This window comes from Siphateles boraxobius, unplaced genomic scaffold (genome assembly GCF_051911475.1).
Source record: "Siphateles boraxobius isolate OS27281-9 unplaced genomic scaffold, OSU_SipBor_1 1, whole genome shotgun sequence".
Taxonomy (NCBI): Eukaryota; Metazoa; Chordata; class Actinopteri; order Cypriniformes; family Leuciscidae; genus Siphateles; species Siphateles boraxobius.
Genome location: NW_027508699.1, coordinates 17,605,943 through 17,628,127, shown reverse-complemented (window position 1 = coordinate 17,628,127; position 22,185 = coordinate 17,605,943). Strand labels below are relative to the sequence as shown.

General features: G+C 38.9%; 1 protein-coding gene across 3 annotated transcripts; it reads left to right on the top strand.

Moving 5' to 3' along the window:
* Positions 1 to 382: 382 nt before the first annotated feature.
* LOC143735452 (ADAMTS-like protein 2) lies at positions 383 to 22,151 on the top strand. 3 transcript variants are annotated; one of them, XM_077225641.1, is made up of 18 exons: positions 383 to 515; positions 3,037 to 3,179; positions 7,770 to 7,845; positions 8,066 to 8,168; positions 8,468 to 8,613; positions 9,562 to 9,685; positions 10,183 to 10,263; positions 10,353 to 10,528; positions 11,545 to 11,977; positions 12,869 to 13,217; positions 14,484 to 14,587; positions 14,686 to 14,812; positions 14,964 to 15,177; positions 16,199 to 16,354; positions 16,454 to 16,624; positions 16,823 to 16,999; positions 18,264 to 18,408; positions 21,599 to 22,151. In XM_077225641.1, the coding sequence occupies exons 1-18, from the start codon at positions 417 to 419 to the stop codon at positions 21,718 to 21,720; spliced, it is 2,946 nt and encodes a 981-aa protein (XP_077081756.1). In that variant the 5' UTR covers positions 383 to 416; the 3' UTR covers positions 21,721 to 22,151. The 3 variants fall into 3 exon arrangements, with proteins under 3 accessions (XP_077081756.1, XP_077081747.1, XP_077081764.1); XM_077225632.1 differs by having other exon boundaries at positions 389 to 515; positions 2,977 to 3,179; XM_077225649.1 differs by having other exon boundaries at positions 413 to 515; positions 3,042 to 3,179.
* Positions 22,152 to 22,185: the final 34 nt, after the last annotated feature.

Genomic DNA, 22,185 nt, shown 5'->3' with positions numbered 1-22,185 from the left:
TTTCTTCTACACATGTTTATGGCTCGAATTAATCATGTAAAATATGGCAATAGCATAAAACTGACAAGACTGTGATCAGGATATCATGTTAAAACATGCCAGGTGATTCTGAGTGCGCTAGCCTTTTGTGGAACTTTGTCCTGTTATTAGTAGTAGTTCACTCAGACCATTTACATGACTAATGTAGGCAAACTTCTGTTTCTGGGTCCTCATAGAGATGGATGCTGTTCTTTGAAATCTACAAGGTCAATCACAGTGGGTCTGACCAGCCCCCTTTCTTTTCTTCCAGCAGGTTGTAAAGCCATTAATGCATCAAGGCTTTGGTTCACCGTTAGACCTCAAAGTGCGAGCCCCTCTCTCTCTTTAGTCTTTGGTTAAGATCAGGGGGGCGAGGTCTCCTTGTTCTCAAATGAACCATGTACTGTCTCTGGACTGCAAGATTCGGACATATTCTACTACACTACTTTGTCTTACACTTATGGATTATTAATACAGCAGCAGGTGCAAATGTTAAGGTAAATCGCGTTCATTTTTGTATATATATCGATGTGAAACACTCTTTGGGCTTGAAGTCGTAAGTTTGATCGACTAACGCTGCTTTGAATAAGCGCTCAGTTACAAATGCCGGTTAAAATGCGGGAAGCGAGAAGAGCCTCTGTGGCGGTAGTAACGTCAAACTTTCACACCAAAACACGGGTTTGACCACGTCCACGAGCACGGCATTGCTCTTTTATATCGCGTTTTGAGCTCATTCGGATTCTGAGATCAAAGCCCAGACAGAGTTTTTATGTCTGGATTTTCCCAGATTAAAACTGCACATTAATAATACTTGTTTCGCGATTTAATAACCCACACGCACGTTTTATTCATTCGCGAGAATAACAAATCGTGAGCGCAAATTTTTATTTGATTATTGAAAATGTCTTTTTCACTTGCCTTCTGTACTCCGTGCCGGTGACAACTTTTCTTTCTGTTGCATGTTTGAGTTGAATCGAGGTGAATTTAGTGATGAGAAGTCCGACTCATTTCCTTGAATCGGTTCTTTCGAACAGCTATTTTCAAAGCACCTTGTTAAAAGACTGATTCAGTCGAGTCGACTTACGTCACCGCGCGTTCCTATTATCCTGTTAGTTTGCATGCTCTGCTCTGGAGGGGTTTTGTTCCAGGCATTATACTACACATTGGGACAAAAGTCGTTTTGATCGTAAATATAATTTGTAGCCTATTTATACTAAACTGGTAAAAAATCGCTCGGCTGGAGACGTTTTTGGATGTTTTTCATTAAAACCAACATCTGTGTTTATAAAACTGTCATTGCTACTATTAAACATCCTATTTTTTCCACACATTTTAGATAGAGCGGCTTCAATGTTGACAAGAGAACCGCTGGCGCTGATTCAGTCCGTTTCGTGAATGGTTCAATCAGGTTTTGTTACAGGTTTTTCTACCGATTCAATAAAAAAGATCCGAATCAAAAGAACGATTCGTTCACGAATCCCTATGGTTGTCCATAAATAGAGCATTGTTATTCGCTCAGTTGTTTGGTCTAACATTTATGGGCGTTATAGCCAAAGCCTACATGCTGTTTGAAAGCAATACTGTTACTATAAAAGATGTTTTAATGCTCATTCAGAATGTTATAACGTGTTCGACCTGACCGGCGCCGTGTTCTAGCATCAGCAGACTAAACTCAACTGAAGTGACATTTCGAAACTCATTGGGCCCATGTGGTCTCCCTAGGGGGTCTCCATTTTAGGACTGCATTAGAAAGTGGGGAAAAGTCTATTGTCTATTTAGAATATAAACATCTAGAGGGCATTCAGATAAAAAACATATGGGCATTCAGACCCTTGTTTGGACAAGATCCCCTGCGTTTGGGGCGGGGGATACTGTGGCTCTAGCCAAGATGTTTGTGTTTGTAGAGGGGGGCTGCCAAACCTCCGTAGCCTACTACAAAACATCCCATGATTATGCATTTCTACAAGCCTACAGTAATAGTCAGTGTTCTTTCTTTAAGGGTCATATTCTGCTGTTAGTCCGTATTCTACTGTAATCATGCTTCTAAAGAGGCTCAGTGGTGAAAAAAGACAGTAAGTGCACATCTATGTCAAAATGTTACCTTTAAACAAGTGGATTTCATGATTAAATATAGCATAACTTTCCAAATGTCAGTTGTGGACTAAACAGCATACTATTCAGGGTAGGTCAACGGGTGCATAAAGCTCTAGGAAGAAAATGGTCTTTGTATAAATCCGCCTCCTTATACTAAAAACCAAACGTTGACTATTAAAGCTGGTTTGAGATCAACCATGCTGGGCAGCTCTTCTCTTTGAGAGCTTCACAAGACTTTCCAAGGAGCCGTGCCTGTGCTGTGTTAAAGTTCACTGATGCACGGCTTGAAGAGGAGTGATTAACCTGCTGTAGACAACAGGAGTCTCGTCTGCTTAATTTGCCTACAGTCGCTTGCCCTTTCATCTGGGCCGTTAGGGGGGCTCAATCCACCTTAGTTTCCATCTCTTCCCTAAAACTGCCCTCCACTCATCTCTCTCTCTCTCTCTCTCTCTCTCTCTCTCTCTCTCTCTCTCTCTCTCTCTCTCTCTCTCTCTCTCTGTCTCTCTTAAATAACAGTCTATCTCATCTTTAATTTCTAGGCTTGTCTGAGTTTCTGAATTCATAAACATCCAGTGTTTCCAATTTCAGCCAAAGTGTTTTCCTTACTGTCCTATTTTTCTTTGTTTATTCTGTTGTCTATTCTCTATTCTATCTATTTTATTTATGAATGCGTCTTGAGTTGTTTTTTTTTCTTAATTTTTTTTAATACTTGAGTTAATACTTGAGTCCAACATACTGTAGTCAACAAGACCTGCACTACAACAACATTTGACTAATATTAGTGCATTGAGAGTCATGACAGCTTTTACCCACAAGTTACACAGAGAAGTGGTTGTGTCTGACAATAATTGCCATTGTTTACAGATTTTCCATGTTATCATTCAAGTGTGCAGCAGTGAAGCACTGTGTCTCTGTCCTTGCCAGGACAGCAGTGAGGGGAGGGAGGATTTCCAGAGGCAGCCAGATGAGGTAGCTCAGTGGTGGGGTGAATGGAGCAGCTGGTCCACCTGTTCCCGTACCTGCGGAGGAGGAGTGCGCTCTCAAGAGCGTCACTGTCTGCAGCAGAGGTAAACCACTCTTAACTAGTACAAACATGCTCATTCAGATCCAGCTCACCCGAGGAAAAAAGACCCTCTGAATCTGTACTAATCAGAAGTGACAAGTCTGACGCTTTGTGCAAGGTTCTCCACTATGGGTTGAGACGAGAGGTGTCAATTTGACAATGGTCTGAAACCAAATTTTCACACCGGATATTGTCATTCACGATCAACTAACAAAATTCATGTAGTGTTGGATTATTTGGCCCTGAATGCTCAGTCTCTCTTTAACATTTTTACTTTGATTTCATGAACAATTTTGATCTTTAACTGGTTTACATTTAAAGTCAGCATGAAGCAGAAGTTGTGAAAGTCTTTTTCTGCCCTATTGTGATGTATATCCGAGTCAAACGGCTTCTCAAACAAGAAAGAATGTAGGACATGTGACTTGATTTTGATTGGATCTTTTGATAGTTGTGCTATTGCTGTGATCTCATTTGAGTGATAACAAAGATTATAGAAGAACAAGAGGCGAAACTCAATAGAACGTTCCAATGCAACAAAAGCGCCCAGCAGCAGCGCTACACTTACGCCATTTTGGGGTGAAAGCAACTCGGCAGTCCACTAGTGTTGATGTTGCGTTCGCGAATTAGCCGCTCTAAAAGCCGATTCTTTAAAAAGAGCCGGACTTCCCATCACTTTCCACTAGCTTTTTGCTGTCGCTATATGGCAATATCAGCTGCTTTGTAAAAAAGTACTTTTGTTTTTAAAAAAGTACATTAAAGATCAAATCCAAACTGAATGATGAAAACACAGAATACAATCATTAGACTAGTGATCATCAAATCCCTTGTAACAGTTTATTTCACAGACTTAGACAAATTTTCTACTTTTCCCCCACAAAACCTTTAGTATTAGCATTACAAACAGTGAATTAATACCAACACATAAAATGAAGTAAAGGACATGCTATATCAGATAATTGGAATGTTGGACAATAAATATATATAACAGCAATAGAATAGCTTTACAGTCAACTGTTTTTTTTTTCAGTACTATCTTATATTAATAACCGTTAAAGCAAGACTATGTAAACGAAAAAACACAGCCACTGTCCATCATGTTCTATAAGATCATCATGTTTGTAGCATGATCCAGGGGATTAAAACGTACAAAATATATTTCAGGCCTAGTGGAGTTGGTAACTAATAATAGTAGTAAATGTGTAAAGTTGCATAAAATGGAAATACTCAATAAAGCAAGAAAAAACTACCTCAAAAAACTGTTATCTGTGCTGTTGTCCAGTGACTCCAGTTGGAATTTTCTTAATTAACTGCTTCGTAATGTGCGGCGATAGCGGCAACATACACTTTAAGGGTGGAGGGAGACAGCCTTCGCTTCAACCCATCTTGCAGGAAGGAAAGCAACAAAAGCAACAGTGACCAGAACACCTTGACACTTGTTCTAGGGGAACACCTGACCGCAGGAATGAAGGGTCCGACCACAAGCTGAGAGTTTGGCGACAGTGTGGAGTAATTTGGACCCGGCACGAGCCGCTCTGCCACGCCGATCAGGAGCCTCTGAAAAAGTTTGAGTGGTGCCGCTGTTCTGCACCTGAGCTTGCTCACGCAGTTCAACACTGACTGGACGCTGGACCCAGAGTGAGTGTGCGGAGGCGTCAATGCGTCCGGGACACAGCCACTGCTGCTCGCTGGCGATGAAAGAGGGACTTGTGGGTGACAAGTCATGGCGTCTTCCTGCGGCTTGCTCCATGCTGACGCTTGGATGATGGCTGCTGCCGAGGCTTGGCGGGAGCGGAGGATGCCGCGGGAGGCCGACCCCGAGCGGACGGAGAGTCTGAGGACGGGTGGGAGCAGCAGTGGTCCGCCGGGACAGGATGTGTCGGATCGCCTCCGTCTGCTTCTGTGTGGCCGAGAACTGCTGGGCAAAGCTCTCGACAGCGTCGCCGAACAACTCAACCTGGGACAGAGGGGCATCCAGGAACCAATATTTATCGGTGTCCCTCATATCGGACATGTTGAGCCAAAGGTGGCACTCCTGGACCACCAAGGTGGACATCGTCTGACCAACGGAACTTGCGCTTTCCTTCATCGCCCGGAGGGCGAGGTCAGTTGCCACACAGAGCTCTCGGAGAGCTCTGGGTCAGAACCACCCTCGTTCATGTCCATGAGCGCCTGGGCCTGGTGGACCTGCAGGATGCTCCCCCTCCAATGCTGCAACCAATATCTGGTCATCAGGAGGAGCTCCAAAAGACACGACTGGTCGTCCATGTGAAGGACCAGCACGCTCTTTTGGAGACTCCATCGGCGGCAGTGTTAGTGAGGCGTGAGGGGCCCACGGAGATTGCCTAGGTGGGGAAGCCCTCACGGTAACCCTCAGATCACCCTGGCTAAGCACCGAAGTAGGCCTATTCTGAGGTCCAGAATAAGTACTAGATCGGTGCATAGGCGAGGGGACTGCACCTCCCTTGAGGTAAGAGAGTCTCGATCTCAACGCTGCCATAGTCATATTCCCGCAATGGGAACATGAACTATTCACAAACGCTGCCTCAGCTTGCTGAATGCTCAAACACGAGAGGCAACTATTGTGGCCGTCTGCTGACGCCAGGGAACAACCGCATCCAGAAACGCACAAGCGGAATGACATCCTGAAAAGGACGCAGGGTCACGCTTGTGTTGCTCTTTTGTGAAGAAAAAAACAAAAAAAATGCTCTCTTAATGCCTTCCCGCAGAGCTGAGGCCCCCAGGGAATGGCCGCTGCGTACAGCAGTGCTGTAAACACTTTGAAAACAGCAGTTGTTAAGCTTGAGCACGCGGCCACTCGCTTTTCGCGCTGTCACACCAACACGGATACAAGGAAGGAAAGAGGATTCGTCAACGCAGTAGCTTGAGTCTGCATTCAGAAGACCAACAGAAACTCGTCTCCAAAAGTGAAAGACAATGTGTGCGTGCGCCCGCTTCCTGTTTATACCCGCGCTGCGGGGCGGGGCGCGTGACTCGATTCACGCATGCCAACGTTCATTGGCTCGTTCTGTAGACACTTAAAGGTGATAGGGCTCCCTGGAGTGATCCCAATTACGTTGTCACGTCGACGTTACGTCGAGCATGAGCGACTGATAGGGAAGAGATGTTGCTGCAAGAGGAAGATTATGAGAGCACATGGATTTTAAAAAACTAATGATGTGCATAGATAAATCATTAATAATAAATACGGCAATATTTCACAAAAATAAGTATTGTCAATTTTACTCATTTTTTTTATGAATTTATTTACATTTAGTATTTATTTTAGTTTATTTTCTTTAAAGAAAGAGAGAAAATAGTGAACAATTGTCTCATCCATTGAAGATAAACCTTCCTCAGCCTATACCAGAACGCAGACTAACCCAAGTGAACTCTCACATGAGAAAGGGGGGAAGTGGGAGAGAATTCCCCTTTGACTAATATCCTCCAGAGCACCCAGAGGAATGTCATGTGTAATTAAAATCAATCCACTGGCCCACATGACACAGGGAATTCTGCTCAGAATGACAAACATATTTATAAAATGGCTCTTAAAGCAAATGGTCAAACATTTTGAGGAGATTCCACTGAAGATAAGGGCCCTGGCTCAGCCAGTCCAGCTGGCTCCCATTAGCACTTCCCAGTATGGTGGAGGCAGCGAAAGGTGTGTGTGTGGGGGGAGGGAATGGAGAGAGCTAGAAAGATGAGGCGAATCATATACGGATACGTTTAGAGCGATCTCAGTGGCTTATGCTGTGTTTTGCCTGCTGGTTACCACCAGTATGGTATGCTGGTATGCTGATGTTCTCAGTTGGGTTAATATCGTTAAATAAAACATTTAAACTATTAAACACATATTATTATTTTTATTTTTTTTAGCTTTATTTCAATTAACAAAAGTCAAATATTAGATGAAAAACTTTTAACTAAACAGCAATTAGAAATTTTGCCTTGACATCTAACTGTAATAAGTTTGATATGAAGCACTAAAATTACTTACTGGAAATAAATAAATGCTAAAACTGAACTGAGAGTAAAACCGAAATAAAAACTAACCCAAATTGGTATATTTAAAAAAAAGACAAAAGCACATGACAAAATGACAAAATTTTTAATTAAAGCTAATTCAAACTATTAATAACAACTATAGGCTAATATAGTCGCCTGAAATAACATTTCTATTTTCTAGGGATATCGGTCCATAAAGGTTATCAATCTATATTAAAGATTTATTGGTATTTGCTGATATTAGATATTTAATTGTGCTGCTCATTTTCCCTATTTTTATATTTAGTTTACCTTTGTCGCCATCTAATGCCCATTAAAAGTAAATCTTTAAAAACACTAATATCACTGTTAAAGATAAACTAACTAATCTCAAAATTAATTTCCATTTTTTTATCATGTTGCGTTGCCTTAATTCACTTGTAGCATTTAAAATGACAGATTTCAAAGTGTTTTATTGTGTAAGAGGGAATAGTATAGAATTTTAATGTCGCCCATTTATCGGTTGTCCGCCATAGCAGATCCTTTCATGAATGAGTAAAAATGTTATGTCCCATCAAGATGAACTTATATACAGATTAACTATTTTCAGACTGACGTCGACCCACAACATCAACAGTTCCTTCTGCACTGGACCATCCAAACAGTATCAGCTGTGTACAAACCAGGTATGATCTAAATTTATCTTCATAAAGATGCTTGTGTATAATTCAATTATAACCCATAATAATGTGACTGTGTTTACTGAGTGGAATACTCCATCTAGGCCAACTGGCATAACTGTGCATTTTTACACATGTTGGCTTGAAGCTCTAAAATCTGCAGGCTGTTTGACCTGCTGCCTGGCTCACGAGCTGTGTCTTTATTGTTGTCTGGATGTTTGCCTAGCCGTGCCCAAAAAGCAGAATCAGCTTCAAACAGCACCAGTGCTCTCAATTCAATGCCAAAGCCTTCGGCACGAAGCACTATGAGTGGATTCCACTTTATCCGGGTAAACCTCACTCTCTCTCTCTCTGTTTTTTTTTTTAAATCTCTCTAGTGTTCTGAGTTAATTTGCTCTCCTTCTCCATCTTTTAGCCTTTCAGTGTTCTAGACTCTTCGGATTTTCTTGTCTTGGCCCCTGGCCAGCTCTATTATAGCTCACAGATGCCCCTTTAGGATTATTTCCTCAGCTCATAGTCCCCTATGTACAAAAGAGGCCTCTCAGTGCCATAAAGACCTATTATCTCTAGAGGAATTCTCTAAAGCCTAGATCGTAATGATGTTTTGCTGATGTCACCTCCTGTTCAGATGATTACATCAACATCTCCAATAAGCCATGTGACCTCCAGTGCACCACAACCACAGGAGAAAGGCAGCTGTTGGTGCCTGCCCATGACGGGACCTTCTGCAGGGACGGCATCTACCAGGGTGTTTGCATCGAGGGACAGTGTCAGGTGTGTCAGAATAATATTTGGTGCAAAGATTATTTTCCGAAGCATTTCCAATGCTATTTGTAGGATGCTTGACATTCTAGCAAAAGCAGTTTTTCAATTGAATTTTTATTGGTTGATACCATCGGGTCTCAGCTAACCGTTTTGTGTAGAAATCATGAATCATCAATAAGCTCACACTTAAATGTATTCGACATTTATAATAAAGCCAGACATGGAAACATGGAATCTGTTGAGCTAACATTTAAATATATATTGATTATGTACTAATATTTAAAATTCTGACCGATAATTATTTGCATGTTAAAGCTGACAATTAAAATAACTAACCCCCAAAAATATTAGAAATTAATTTAAACGTACACTATGTAACTTTTGTCCAGTTACATAGTGTACCTTTAAAAAAACTGAAGTAAATAAAAATGGTTTACTACACATGTATTTAGGCATCACAACATTATCATATAAAAAAAGAAAATTAGAAATTCATTTTAGTATTTCTAGAGATTACATTTAACCGTGTTATTAGTGATTAAAATATAAACTTTAAATTAGTGTTAGAGATAGCAGCGAAGCTAATCTGAATGTAAAAATAGAGGAAATGAGAAGGAAGTGTGACCTAATTGGATAGAGATCAGGGATGGAGGGGGCCTGTTGCTTAAAATTAGCAACTATGTTAAGACTATGTCTTTAGAACTAGTTTGACCAACTTGCTGTTAACCAATGGGTAATCACCGTCTAACTTTTCCAATTCAAATTAGACCGATCTACCATCTCATGTAACTGACTTTAAAAAGTTATGACTTGTCTTGAAGAAAAAATGTAGGTGACAAAATTTTAAGACTAGGCTAAGCAGTTTATGCAACCGGCTGGTTTAAGCTCTTTGGTGTCATAAAGTGATCACTGTAAACTTTCAGTTCAGTGCTAACTGTTCTGTTGTCTTTGTTGTAGGTAGTAGGGTGTGATGGGAAATTGTATTCCAGTAAAACCATAGACAAATGTGGAGTCTGTGGTGGAAACGGAGGCTCTTGTTATCGTGTCTCAGGATCTTACCGGAAAGGGATCACACAGTTAGGTATATCTTATGTTAGCATTAAGGGTTTATTAGACCATCTGTTTCCTTTTTTCCATGCATTTAATAAATTAAAGGAATAGTTCACCCCAAAATTAAAATTCTCTCATCATTTACTCACCCTCATATTCTTTCAAACTTGTATGAATTTCTTTCTTCTGCAGGGCACAGAAAAAAATATATTTTGAAGAATGTTGGTAACCAAACAGATTTGGTTCCCATTGACATCCATTATTGTTGTTTTTTGTCCATATAATAGAAGTCATTGAGAACCGAAACTGTTTTTGTTATCAACATTCTTCAACATATCTTCTTTTATGTTCTACAGAACAAAGAAAGTCATATGGGTTTGGAATGACATCGGTTGAGTCAATGATGAAATTTTCTATTTTTGGATGGACTATCCCTTGATGAAGAGGTTTCATTTGACACAGTCATTAAACACAAGCATTATTTTAACAAATAATTTAAAATGTTTTCGTTTGTCTTTGTGTCTTTAGGTTATGTGTTCATAACCAATATACCAGTTGGTGCCACTGATATCCAAATCATAGAGAGGCGGAAAACTGAAAATATTTTGGGTCAGAGTTTCATTGATGGGTCAGTCAAAATTCTGGTGGGCAAAGAGAACAATAAAGAGTGATTAAATATATCTTTCATTATCTTCTAGCTCTCTCTGATGAAGCTGGTCACTTCTTCTTCAATGGGAACAGTGTAATTGACAATCCACAAAACTTCCATGTTGCTGGGACAGTCTTCAAGTATAGGAGGCCGGCTAACCTCTTCTCTGATGGCTTTGAGTACATCATGGCTCAGGGTCCCACACATCAGGCCCTGAATGTCATGGTAGGTATATAGGTATGTAAAAATCACAACCATGTTTTTATTTTATCTCATATGTGACCATCTGATAATATCTCAGACATCATGTAGTATGTATAATAAAGACAAGTAAAGGATTAGTTCACTTCAGAATTAACATTTCCTGATAATTTACTCACCCGTACATCACCCAAAATGTTCATGTCTTTCTTTCTTCAGTCGAAAAGAAATTAAGGTTTTTGAGAAAACATTCCAGAATTTTTTCTCCATATAGTTGACCTCAATGGGGAACAACAGTTTGAAGGTCCAAATTGCAGTTTCAAAGGGCTCTACATGATCCCAGTCGAGGGTCTTAAGTTTGTCTTATGTCTTATATTTCTTGATAAGGGTCTTATCAAGCGAAACGATCTGTCATTTTCTAAAAAAATAATTACATTTATGTAATTTTTAACCACAAATGCTTGTCTTGCACTAGCTCTGTGATGCAAATGTTTCCCTTTTAAAAAATGCGAATGTTTTCCTCAAAAACCTTAATTTCTTTTTGACTGAAGAAAGAAAGACATCCACATCTTTGATGTGCGGGTGAGTCAATTATTCAGGAAATTTTCATTCTGAAGTGAACTAATCCTTTAATATTTAGTACTATTTAACTGCACTGACACTATCGGATGAGAAAAAAATTTGAACAGAATTGAGCTGAATAATAACTGTAACTTTGCAACATCAACACTATTATTGAACAGAATTGAATCAATATTGAATTGACTTGAGCTGAAAAATGACACTGTTGTCTTCAGCAGAGCTTGTTTCATAATTTATGAACTTTCCAACACTGGCAGTTATTGAACTGAACTAAAAACAACATTGAATTAAATTGTGCTAAATAATGACGTTATTATCATCTGTAGAGTTTACATTAACACTGTTATTCTCCTGTTTAATAATGTGAAGCTGCTTTGAAACAATCTATAAAGCGATAATAAATGTGGCTTGACTTTTTTAAGTACAGTCTGTTTTTTTCTTTGTATGTTTATGTGCAGTATTACAACCTCAATGGAAAGATGCCTCACATCACATATGAATACACAGTTCCTCGCGCTCCAGAGTTGAAAGCGGCACCTCCCTTGGCCTCCACCCCTGAGCAACCTCAAATAAGCAATCTGATGTCAAAGACATCCAAAGACCCTTCATCGGCAGAGGAGAAGGTTAACGCGTCCTCTACGGAGTTCTTCTCCACTCATAATGAAATCGAGGCTCGTAAGGAATATGGAAAGAAAGACAATCAGAGCAGTTCTTTGGTAGCCCAAGATAACGTGGAGGTGCATGTGGGCCATGAGGAGCTGTTGTGGGGTCTTCAGGCCTCTGTAAACTTCAGTGAGCTCCCTGGTCTGGTGTTGTTTAGACCTGTCAGTGAGGTCCTCCAGAACGAGCTTGATGATGAAATGCACCACCTTGAGGCACAAAGCAGTTTTGGTAAGTCATTTGAAGGGGGGAAACATTTTGGATTCATTCATTCTGCTTTCACATTAGAGGTTTTGCTGCAGACAAGGGTAAAGTTTAGTTTAGTTTGATTTGTGTAAAAGCTGCATTGCTTGGGAATTACCCATGGGTCTGTTCGGAAAAGGGGGTTCTGTTTATGTGAACTACAGTATGGTTCATGATTGATGTAAATGCGGGAATGTTTTGCCAAATATGAAATAAACATTGTTCATTGTACAATTATATACACTACCTTTCAAAACTTTGGGGTCAGTAAGATATTTTTTAAATGTTTTTGAAAGAAGTCTCTTATGCTCACCAAGGATGCGTTTATTTGATCAAAACACACATGGTATACAAATTAATATTGTGCAATATTATTACAATTTAAAATAACTGTTTTCTATTTTAATATATAGTAATTTATTCCTGTGAAGCTGGACTACAGTATTCAGTGTCACATGATGCTTCAGAACTCATTATAATTTGTTATTATTGTCAATGTTGAGAATCTATTTTTTTTAAAAACCTTGATACATTTTTAATGATACAGCATTTATTTGAATTATAAATCGTTTATAAAATAAATGTCTTAACTGTAAATTTTTATCAATTTGATGCATTCTTGCTCACAGAATATAATTATTTTTTTTAAAAACCTGACCCCAGACTTTTGAATGGTAGTGTATTTTTTATTATTAAATATAGTACACTTTTCTGTAGTATATTCTGTAGAAGTAATTGAAATAAAAATCCAAATTGTTAAGTGCACATACTGTAAATATTGTACATAACTTTTATTAGATAAAGGAAATCTAATCTTGGCTAAAATTGCATGGACCAATTGACTGATTTCACATTTAAGCATGCTTTGCTGTTGTCCAGGTCCTGATTCCAACTTGATTGACGGTGATTCGTCTAGTTCCAGTGACTCCAATCACACCTCTTTGCCAGTTCTGAAGAGTCTCTTCTATGATGGGGCGCAGTGGCCCTCAGACTCCAGACAGCCCTGTAAAGAGGGTTCTGCACTCTCAGGTTGTGCCATCATCAAGCTCAACTCCAGCTCTTCACTGGACAACAGCCTGACACTGGAGATTTACCCGGGCAGCCTGGACATGCACGGTTCAGATGGAGAGCCTCAGCCTGAGCCCAGGACTAATGACTCCACAAAGCACCAGTCCAACCTTCTCCTGCTCCACCAGGTGGAGCCAGTGCAGACCCCCAACAGTGAGAGGTCAGACAGAGGGCATTTGAGCGGATTGAGCCTTTTAATGAATGCTCTGACATATTTATTGCCATGGTCTGGCTTGAGTTGTAATGAATAGAAATGTGCACCAATCTTTCAAAACGTCACTGCTTCCTTTCCACAGATGTGCTTGTTAGGGTAGAAAAAAGGTAGAAAGCTTTTCCTTTCACAGCCTTCAATGTTCTATTCTCAGAGGGCAAGTTAACATGAAATATAAATGAGCCTTTTCTTAAATTGTGGATATGCTGAAACTCATGGGATTTACATTTTCTGCTGTAGTAACTGTATTGATGGTAATGTAGTTCAATGAATCAAATTCTGGTTCAGACTCAAGTAAACATACATATAAGTGTGAAAGTGACAAAGTGTCAGGGTGGGTGAATTCAAGGTTTGATGAGTTATGTGCACTATTTTAGCCTATGTAATCTAAAACAACAGGCTGTAGTGTTTTTTTTTAAAGCTATATTTTTGTGCCTTTCTGGCTTTATTTGATAGGACAGTTTGAATTGAGACAGGAATCACAGGAACAGGATTGGGAAAGGACCAAGAGCTGAAACTGGAACTCAGTTGACCAGTCTCACCTTATTCAGTTAAATAACATATAAACTCTTGTGGAAATCTCTTATGTTTTGTCTTGTCGTAATTAAATTACTAATTCGAAATAACTAATTTCTGATTAATTTTCCAAACTACACCAGGATTTTTTTGTGCTGTTTTTTTTTTTTTGTTGGGCTGCTAATATTTTCACTGTCCCAACCACAAAAGAATGAACATTTTCCTTTTAGCAATATATTTTTAAATATAATACATATTTGAAAAAAATAAAATAATGTTAAGCTTTCTTTATGATTCATTTTCTATACTTTTTTCTAAATTTTCTAAAACAATTTACACAATTTTCTTTAAACCAATTGATTTACTTTAAAAAAAGACAATTTGAAAAAATGTGTACAGTTATACAGCTACAATATAACTGTAATGTATAAGTGAAAACAAATAGATCTGCATATTTTGTCTATACTGTATGATAGCATATAAAGGTAAATATACTTGTTTTTTCCCTGTGAATAAATGTTGACTGATTAAAAACATTATTTTAACACTGTATAAGCTTAATATAGTATATAATACAGAATATTTCAATTGTGTGACATGTCAAAAGTTGAAGAAAAAAAATGAATTAGTTATTTGAACCAGCACTGCTCAAAGTTTTTTCTGTCCTTTCTCTCTCTCTCTTTTCTCCTACTCCGGCAGTAATGAGTTTGAGGTGGAATCTCTGGATCATGACATCAGCATGTCCGACATGTACAGATGGAAGGTATCTGCGTATGCACCCTGCAGCTCAACGTGTACCACAGGTGAAATTACAAGCACACACAGAGCATATACAGTACACAGACACTGATACATATTTGCAAACACACAATGAACCTGACCATATGCTCTGTGTCTGTAGGTATAAGCACTTCTTATGCCTTATGTGTGAAGTATGATGGGTCAGAGGTGGATGAGAGCTACTGTGACGCTTTGACCAGGCCGGAACCCACACATGAGTTTTGCACAGGGAAAGAGTGCCTGCCCAGGTTTGATACTGACACTTCATGCTGTGAATTGAGTTTAATATAATTTGCTTCATTATACAGTAAGTAAATTCTTTTGCATAGATGTTTAAAACAGCATCTTAAGCATAGATGCAGATGCTGTTGATGATAGGTATTCTGTATTCTGAGGCAGGTGGGAAACTAGTCGCTGGAGCGAGTGTTCTCGGACATGTGGGGAGGGGTTTCAGTTCCGCACAGTGCGCTGCTGGAAGATGATGGCACCGGGATTTGACAGCACTGTGTATGATGAGCTGTGTCAGGCTGCGGAGCTGCAGAAGCCCATGACACGGAAAGCCTGCAAGAGCAAAAGCTGCGGCCCGCAGTGGGAGATCTCAGACTGGTCTGAGGTCAGTGTGTAAAGCCTTTTTTTGCCAAAATTGATGCCAAAATTGACGTATTCCTGCACAGTTAGTTGCATTGATCTCAATTCAGTTTATTTGTATGCTCCAAATCAGCTTTACAGAAAACCCTTGTGGAAAAGAAATTAAAAATTTATAGTTGTGAGAAAAAGAGTACTTATTACAGAAATAATATACTTTAAAAGAATATACTTAAGTGCGTACAGAATGTGATGTTTTCAGACACTTAATTACATGATAATTGGAATTAAATAAAAATTTATTATAGTTTAAAATGATATCAAATGCAATTAGCTGAACTTTAGAGAGCTTTTTTAACCCACTTGAGTACAACTTTTTATTTAATAAGTCATTTATTTGACAATAATTCTATTGTCTTTGAAATATGGTTAATGTGTACTGCCAAATGTACTGACAAACATTTATTGTTAACTAAATATCTATTAAAACCTGTATGTTATGGATTTAAATATATCTATACCTACACATTTGTAATGATCAAGTGTGTTTGAAATACACTAACAGTTCACATTCAGTACAATTAAGCACACTTTTTGTTTTCAAAAGAGATGTGCCTTTCAAAACCCAATGGACCCACATCTCCAGCGTTCTCACAAGCAAAATTTGTCATAGTTGGGTGAACTTCTATAGCGGTGAATGGGAGGAGACAGCAAATATAATTTTTGTATTTGCATTTGCAATAGCAATAGAAAAAATACACAATAGTGTTTCCACGACTTTCCATAAGAGGAAAAAATATAGAGAGATTGATTACAGCAGTCAAAAGAGAGAAATATTTCCCATCACAACACCCTCGCAGCAGCATTAATCCGTTTTTTTTTTGTCATTTACTGACATGGTAATATAACACAAAGTTTTGAGTCATAAATGTAAATTTAAAAATACATGTGTGATGTTGATAACTGTAGAAATGCATCATGGCAGTCCATGAAAAGTGTCAATAGTGAGCAGAATGTGGCAGGAACCGTAGTGTTTTTCATTGTGACAGTGTTCAGCTCGGTGCGGCGGTCGTGGGGTGCGGAGTCGTGAGGTGCGCTGCTCCATGGAGGCCAGACTCTGTAACGAATCCACCAGACCGACCAGCCAGAGAGAGTGTGAGGGGCCGCCTTGTGACCGCAGGTGGACCGTCTCTGACTGGGGGCCGGTGTGTTTCAGAAAACATCCTGTAAAATATCACATAGAAACTTCAAATAGATTGTCCATTAAACATGACATTATGTGTCTTTGTTTCTCCCTCTCTAAGTGCTCAGGGCCGTGTGGGGAGGGCAGGATGAGACGCTACGTGGTGTGTAAGAACAGTAATGGGAAGGTGATTTCTGATGGGCAGTGTGATCCAGAGCTCAAGCCGCTGGCGGTGCATCCGTGTGGAGACAAAAACTGCCATGCCCACTGGGTGGAACAAGAATGGGAACAGGTGAGCTGAACTGCAGTTTATGAACGCTAACTATTTCCATCAATCTCCTATGCTGTGTTATTAGCATTATTTATGTACTATTATAATAATTATCAATATTTTTAATTAGTTCAATTTTAGTTTTATTGAACGATAACAACACGGCTCCTATGTGTATAATGAGTTTTTACTGTAGTGTTTTGTCTTGAACATTCCCAGTGTAATGCCACATGTGGCCGTGGGGTGAAGACACGTCAGGTGGTGTGTGCAGGGCTGGAGGGGGGTGTGTTCAAGGAATTCTCCGAACGGATGTGTGACAGATCCCTCAGGCTGGCAGACAGTGTGGCCTGTTTCGAGAGACCCTGCTCCAAGTGGTTCACCACTTCCTGGTCCCAGGTTAGGAGTGGTTATTATAATTTAACTGGTTTGGAAACTCATGGCATAAATTGAATTCTATAAAACATATAAAATTTAATAATATGTTCATTGGGATGTTTACATATTAGGCTCATGTTGTTCAAAATGTATTACACAAAATGTCATGTGCCCTTTTTAAACTGTACAAATCAATTTAGAATCTCAGTTATAATTTTGATTTCCACTGAGTAGATGTTCAACATTCTACTGGTCATTTATGGAAGCCTGTTTAAAATAAGAAAAATAAATTCACTATTGTGAGACATAGTCACGTCGTGAGAAATGGAGCCTTGGTTACAAGAAATAAAGCCACAATGATGAGAAATCAAGTTGCAATTGTGAGATATAAAGTCACAATTACAACAAATTGTGGGATTTTTTATTCATTTCAACTTGCAATTATGCAGAAATAAGTTGTGTGAGATGATAAAAGTCAAAATTGTTCGATAAAGCAAGAATTATGAGATAGTATAGAATTTAATTGCAATTACAATAAATAAAAGTCACAATTACAGGAAATTTTGACATTTAAAATCACAATTACAAGAAATTAAGTTGTGAGACAATATAAAGTCAAACTTTATAAGTAAAAAAGTCAAACTTTTTTTGATTGAAAGTCTCAGTTATGAGATATTGTGGGATTTAATTAAAATGAGAAGAGATTAAAGTTGCAATTACTAGAAATAAAGTTGCAGTTTTTTTAAATAAAGTCTCAATTATGAGAAATAAAGTCTCAATTCTGAGACAATTAAAATCGCACTTGTGAGCTCAAGAACATGTCCTACGTGAACGCCTCCTAAAGGTGCAGTCACATTTGCTTGGGGTAATTTTGCGAGTGAAATCCATTCATTTAAATAGGAATCCGCACGATTCAAGTGGAGTTTCATGTGACGGTGTAAAAGTTCCCCACAATTTTGATGATTTTGCTCATGTGGAGGTTGGTCACACAATTTTGCCACATTGACCAACAGGCAGCTGCTTGTTTTAAAAGTGACTTATTATGAGACCTTTTTGTACAAAAATGAATGTGTCAGCACTTTAAGAAACACTTCTGTATGGTATCTGTTGCACATGACTGTAACACAGCCTAATTATACAGGGCTTGTTTAAAAAATATTTGCTTTTGCACATTTCTTTGAAAGTCATCAGTGCAAACAGGCTGTGATTTCTCTGTTCTGGTTAATAGTTCATTAAAATGTTAGCCGCTCACACATGTGTTTGTGTGTTTGTCTGTGCCCTGCAGTGCAGTAAGACATGTGGGATTGGAGTGCGTGTGCGAGAGGTCAAGTGTTATCAAGGTGAAGAACTGGGCCATAGCTGTGATTCAACACTGAGACCAGAGGCGAGACAGAGCTGTGAGGTGCAGTCCTGCACCACTGAGCCACCAGGTACTGTTAAAGCAAACCACAGCACTAAAATACAAATAGATTGTGGTTTCCAGCTTGAGATGGTGTAAGCTTGGATACGGACAGCAGATTTTCAACAAGACAGGCCCTAAGAGAATTGAAAAGAAATCCAATCTATCTTTATTTGGAAAGATGCTATAAGGACGCACTCTGGCAAGGCTGTTATTTGATCATGCCAGTTGTAAGTAGTTTACGCTGTACCTTTTAATGAAACACAGCAACGAGTGCGTGTTAAGACGCTTGGCTCAATTAAAAGCACATGTGGATCTATCTTGGCACAACACAAGCTAATTCCTGTGAAATTTAGACCAGATTAATGCTTTGTTGTTTTTAAGCTTTGCAGGGCAAGTGCATCATGCATGTTGTCAATTTGGCAGCCAATTTTGTGTTTTTGGACAGCAGTGACATTCCTTGTTCTCAGTCAGAGATTTAGTAGGGAGAACATGGTACAGACCTGCAGACGCTGATGTTCATCGAGATCTACTTAAAGGACTATTCTCATAAGACTTGCCTTATGAAGGTGAAGTGTGTAATGTCTGTGCAAAAAGCCGTACTGCAAAAATCATGATTGTTTCCAAACAGGTCTCCCAAACACTCCACCCATTCCACTGTTACGTTTTTTAGTCAAACAGGCAGTCCCCTGGGATTTGAACCTGTGTTCAAATCTTAGCACCGGTTCTATGCTTGTACCGGTCCCCTTTCTCCTCTTCATTGTTTCTAAAAAAGGCATAAAAAAGGCAAAAATATACTTATAACAAAAAAATTCTCATAACGTTGGTTGGAAATAAAGTCACAATTATGGGAAATGGGGCCTCATTTATAAAATGTTTTCCATTCTACATTTGATCTTATGATCATTTCTCAAATGTCCTATGGGTGATTCAGAGAATGAATGTCCGCACAGAAAATGTGCGTATGCCTCTCTTCCAAATGTGAAATCTATACATCGCAAATGATCTTAAAATATTGCGCAGCTGAATGATTTCAGTTCTCCCCCTTGTAAATGCCACCTAATTAATATCATTAAAATATAAAAGAGTAGTCAATGTCCAAATGCTTTAATTGAGAATGGCGAAGAATTGCTTCGACTTCCAAATACCTGCAGGACTTTGACTCTCTGCCACAAGGAAAAGTGTGTACGTCTTTTTAGATCCTGACGTGGCGCTAAGCACTTTTCCACTTCAAAGACCGTTTTTATAAATATGAACGTTGACTTGGATTTCAACACTCTAAGTTGAAATCTGCCAAGACAGCAACATAGTGTCGGCCCAGATCCGGCCCACATCTGGTACACGTTAAATCCACATGTACCAGATGTGGCCCAGATCCAGAGGTGGACAGTAACAAAGTACATTTAATTGAGTACTGTACTTAAGTACACTTTTTGAGTATCTGTACTTGAGTATTATTTTTTCTGGAAACTTTTTACTTTAACTTCACTACATTTGAAAGACAAATATCGTACTTCATACTCCACTACATTTCTGTCAAGATCCTTGAGTAGAAAGTAGTAACGTCAGTCAGGGGATGATTTTGGTTGCAGGGTTTGCATTTGGTTGGAAATGAAAGTCGGGTTGACGTCAGAACCCGACTGATGTTGATTTTCAACCACAATACAACGTCTGTCCAATGTTGGAGATTAAAGTCAATCAGATGTTGGATTCTGGCATTCAACGTTGGGTTTGATCTTCTAAATGCGAATGTTGTCATTGTTTTGGAGGACACTAGCTTATAGATAACAGTAAGGCTAACATATTCATACTAAAAGCCAAAAAACATTAAAAAGGGCACTATTTGAGGGAACAGCCATTTGGGTGTCTGAAACCATTGTCGACATTATTGAGTACACTCATTCAATCTCACATTCAATCCCACTACTGGAACTGTGTTCTAGGAATAAATTTGATATTGATATGAGGGTAGGTAAGCATAGATTCAGAGGCATAAGGTACTGTAAGTATTACATACAACAATGCAACAATAATAAAACAATTCATTGACATTTACATTTTACTTTTGATACTTAAGTACTTTTACTTAAATAAAAATCGGTCTTTACAACTTTTACTTGTAACGGAGACATATTTGACCAGTAGTATCTGCACATTCACTCAAGTAAGGAAGTTGTGTACGTTGTCCACCTCTGCCCAGATCTGGGCTGACACTATATTTCTGTCGGGGTATGCATATGCATGTTTTTATAAATGAGGCCCATAAAGCCATGTGAGACGATATAAATGCAAAATTGTGTGATAAAGCCACCATTATGATATATTATAAGATTGCAATTACGAGAAATGAAAGTCACAATTACAAGAAATTATAAGTTTGTGGTCCTTTGCCTGTCTTGTTTCCCTCTCTCCTCCCAATTTTTTTTTGGTCTCATCTACACTGTCCTATATAACAAATAAAACAAACAGATAACTCTTTTGAAATCTTTATTATGCCGAGGAAATAACTCAGGATCCAGTCGTGAATGCAGTTCAACAGTTTATATAACAAACAGTAAATAATCAAAGAAATGTAGTCAGATGTCGTGGGTTGAAAATGGAGAACTGTAGGCCTTGGCAGAGAGGAGACTCCAATGGGCTGAGCGTCTGCCGATCGGTAAATCCAGTAAGTAATCCAGCAAACAGTGAGGCAGAAAAAATCCAGAACACGAGCGGGAAGCAAACACACTGGCACAGAGAACTGACAACAAACTGAACAGAGAGAACCAGCAGACATGAGCACCACAACGATCAAATGACAAAAAGCCAAGAGCAAACACAACGGATATAAAGGCAAGACTGATGACCTTCAGGTGCGCTGAGCTGGTTAGCTCATCTGAAGATTGCCGTTGCCCAGAATTCTTTTTGTAATATTTAAATGTATTTATGTATGTATTTATTATATAGCTTTCTCTACTATTACAGTAAACTAGTTCTTACATGGGAAAAATAAATGTAAATATTGAAATGTATGTACTTTATGTATTTATTATATAACTTTCTCTGCTATTAAGCTTGCAAAAAAACATTTTATTTATTTAATGATTTATTGCTATTGTGATTTTAACATTTAAAAAGTTATAATAATTATATAATTTATGTATTTATTTAATACAAATTAGTGATGTAAGAATCGTGATGTAAGAATCTTTTAAAATAGTCTGTTTTCTATTTTTCCCCAGCTGAGGATGCTTGTCAGGATAAAGCGACAGCCAACTGTGCGCTTGTCCTGCGGGTGAAGTTGTGCACTCACTGGTACTACAGGAAGGCCTGCTGTCTGTCCTGCAGGAACAAGAGCCAGTAGAGTCTGTCTGGCTCCTCACTGTGGCCTGGCAGTTAATGTGAAGACCCTCCTCCATATACTGGACGCACTGAACCCAGAACTTTACCCCTGCCTATCCATAGTCCAGCCCTCCAACCCTCATTGCTGTCACTCTCCCCTCCTCAAAGAAAGGTGCTATATCAAAAGGGCACAGGCCCTTAAGTGGTCCTAGGAAAGGCAGCTCCTGTAACTGGACTGCGGAGGAGCCGTGGGTCTACTGATGATAGAGACACACTGTCCTCTGATCAAACAACTGTACAGGCTCCTCCTGTGTACTGTAGAAGCCTTGATTCTGCTCTTACATACTTCTAAACACATCGTATGATATATGTATGTACAAATATTTTTGTTTTTGTTTGTATTTTGTCTCCACTTTTGGCCTGGAAGAAGAAATAAAACTAAAGCGGATTTGAGATCTGGGCTGTCTTTTTTTCATACATCCAGACT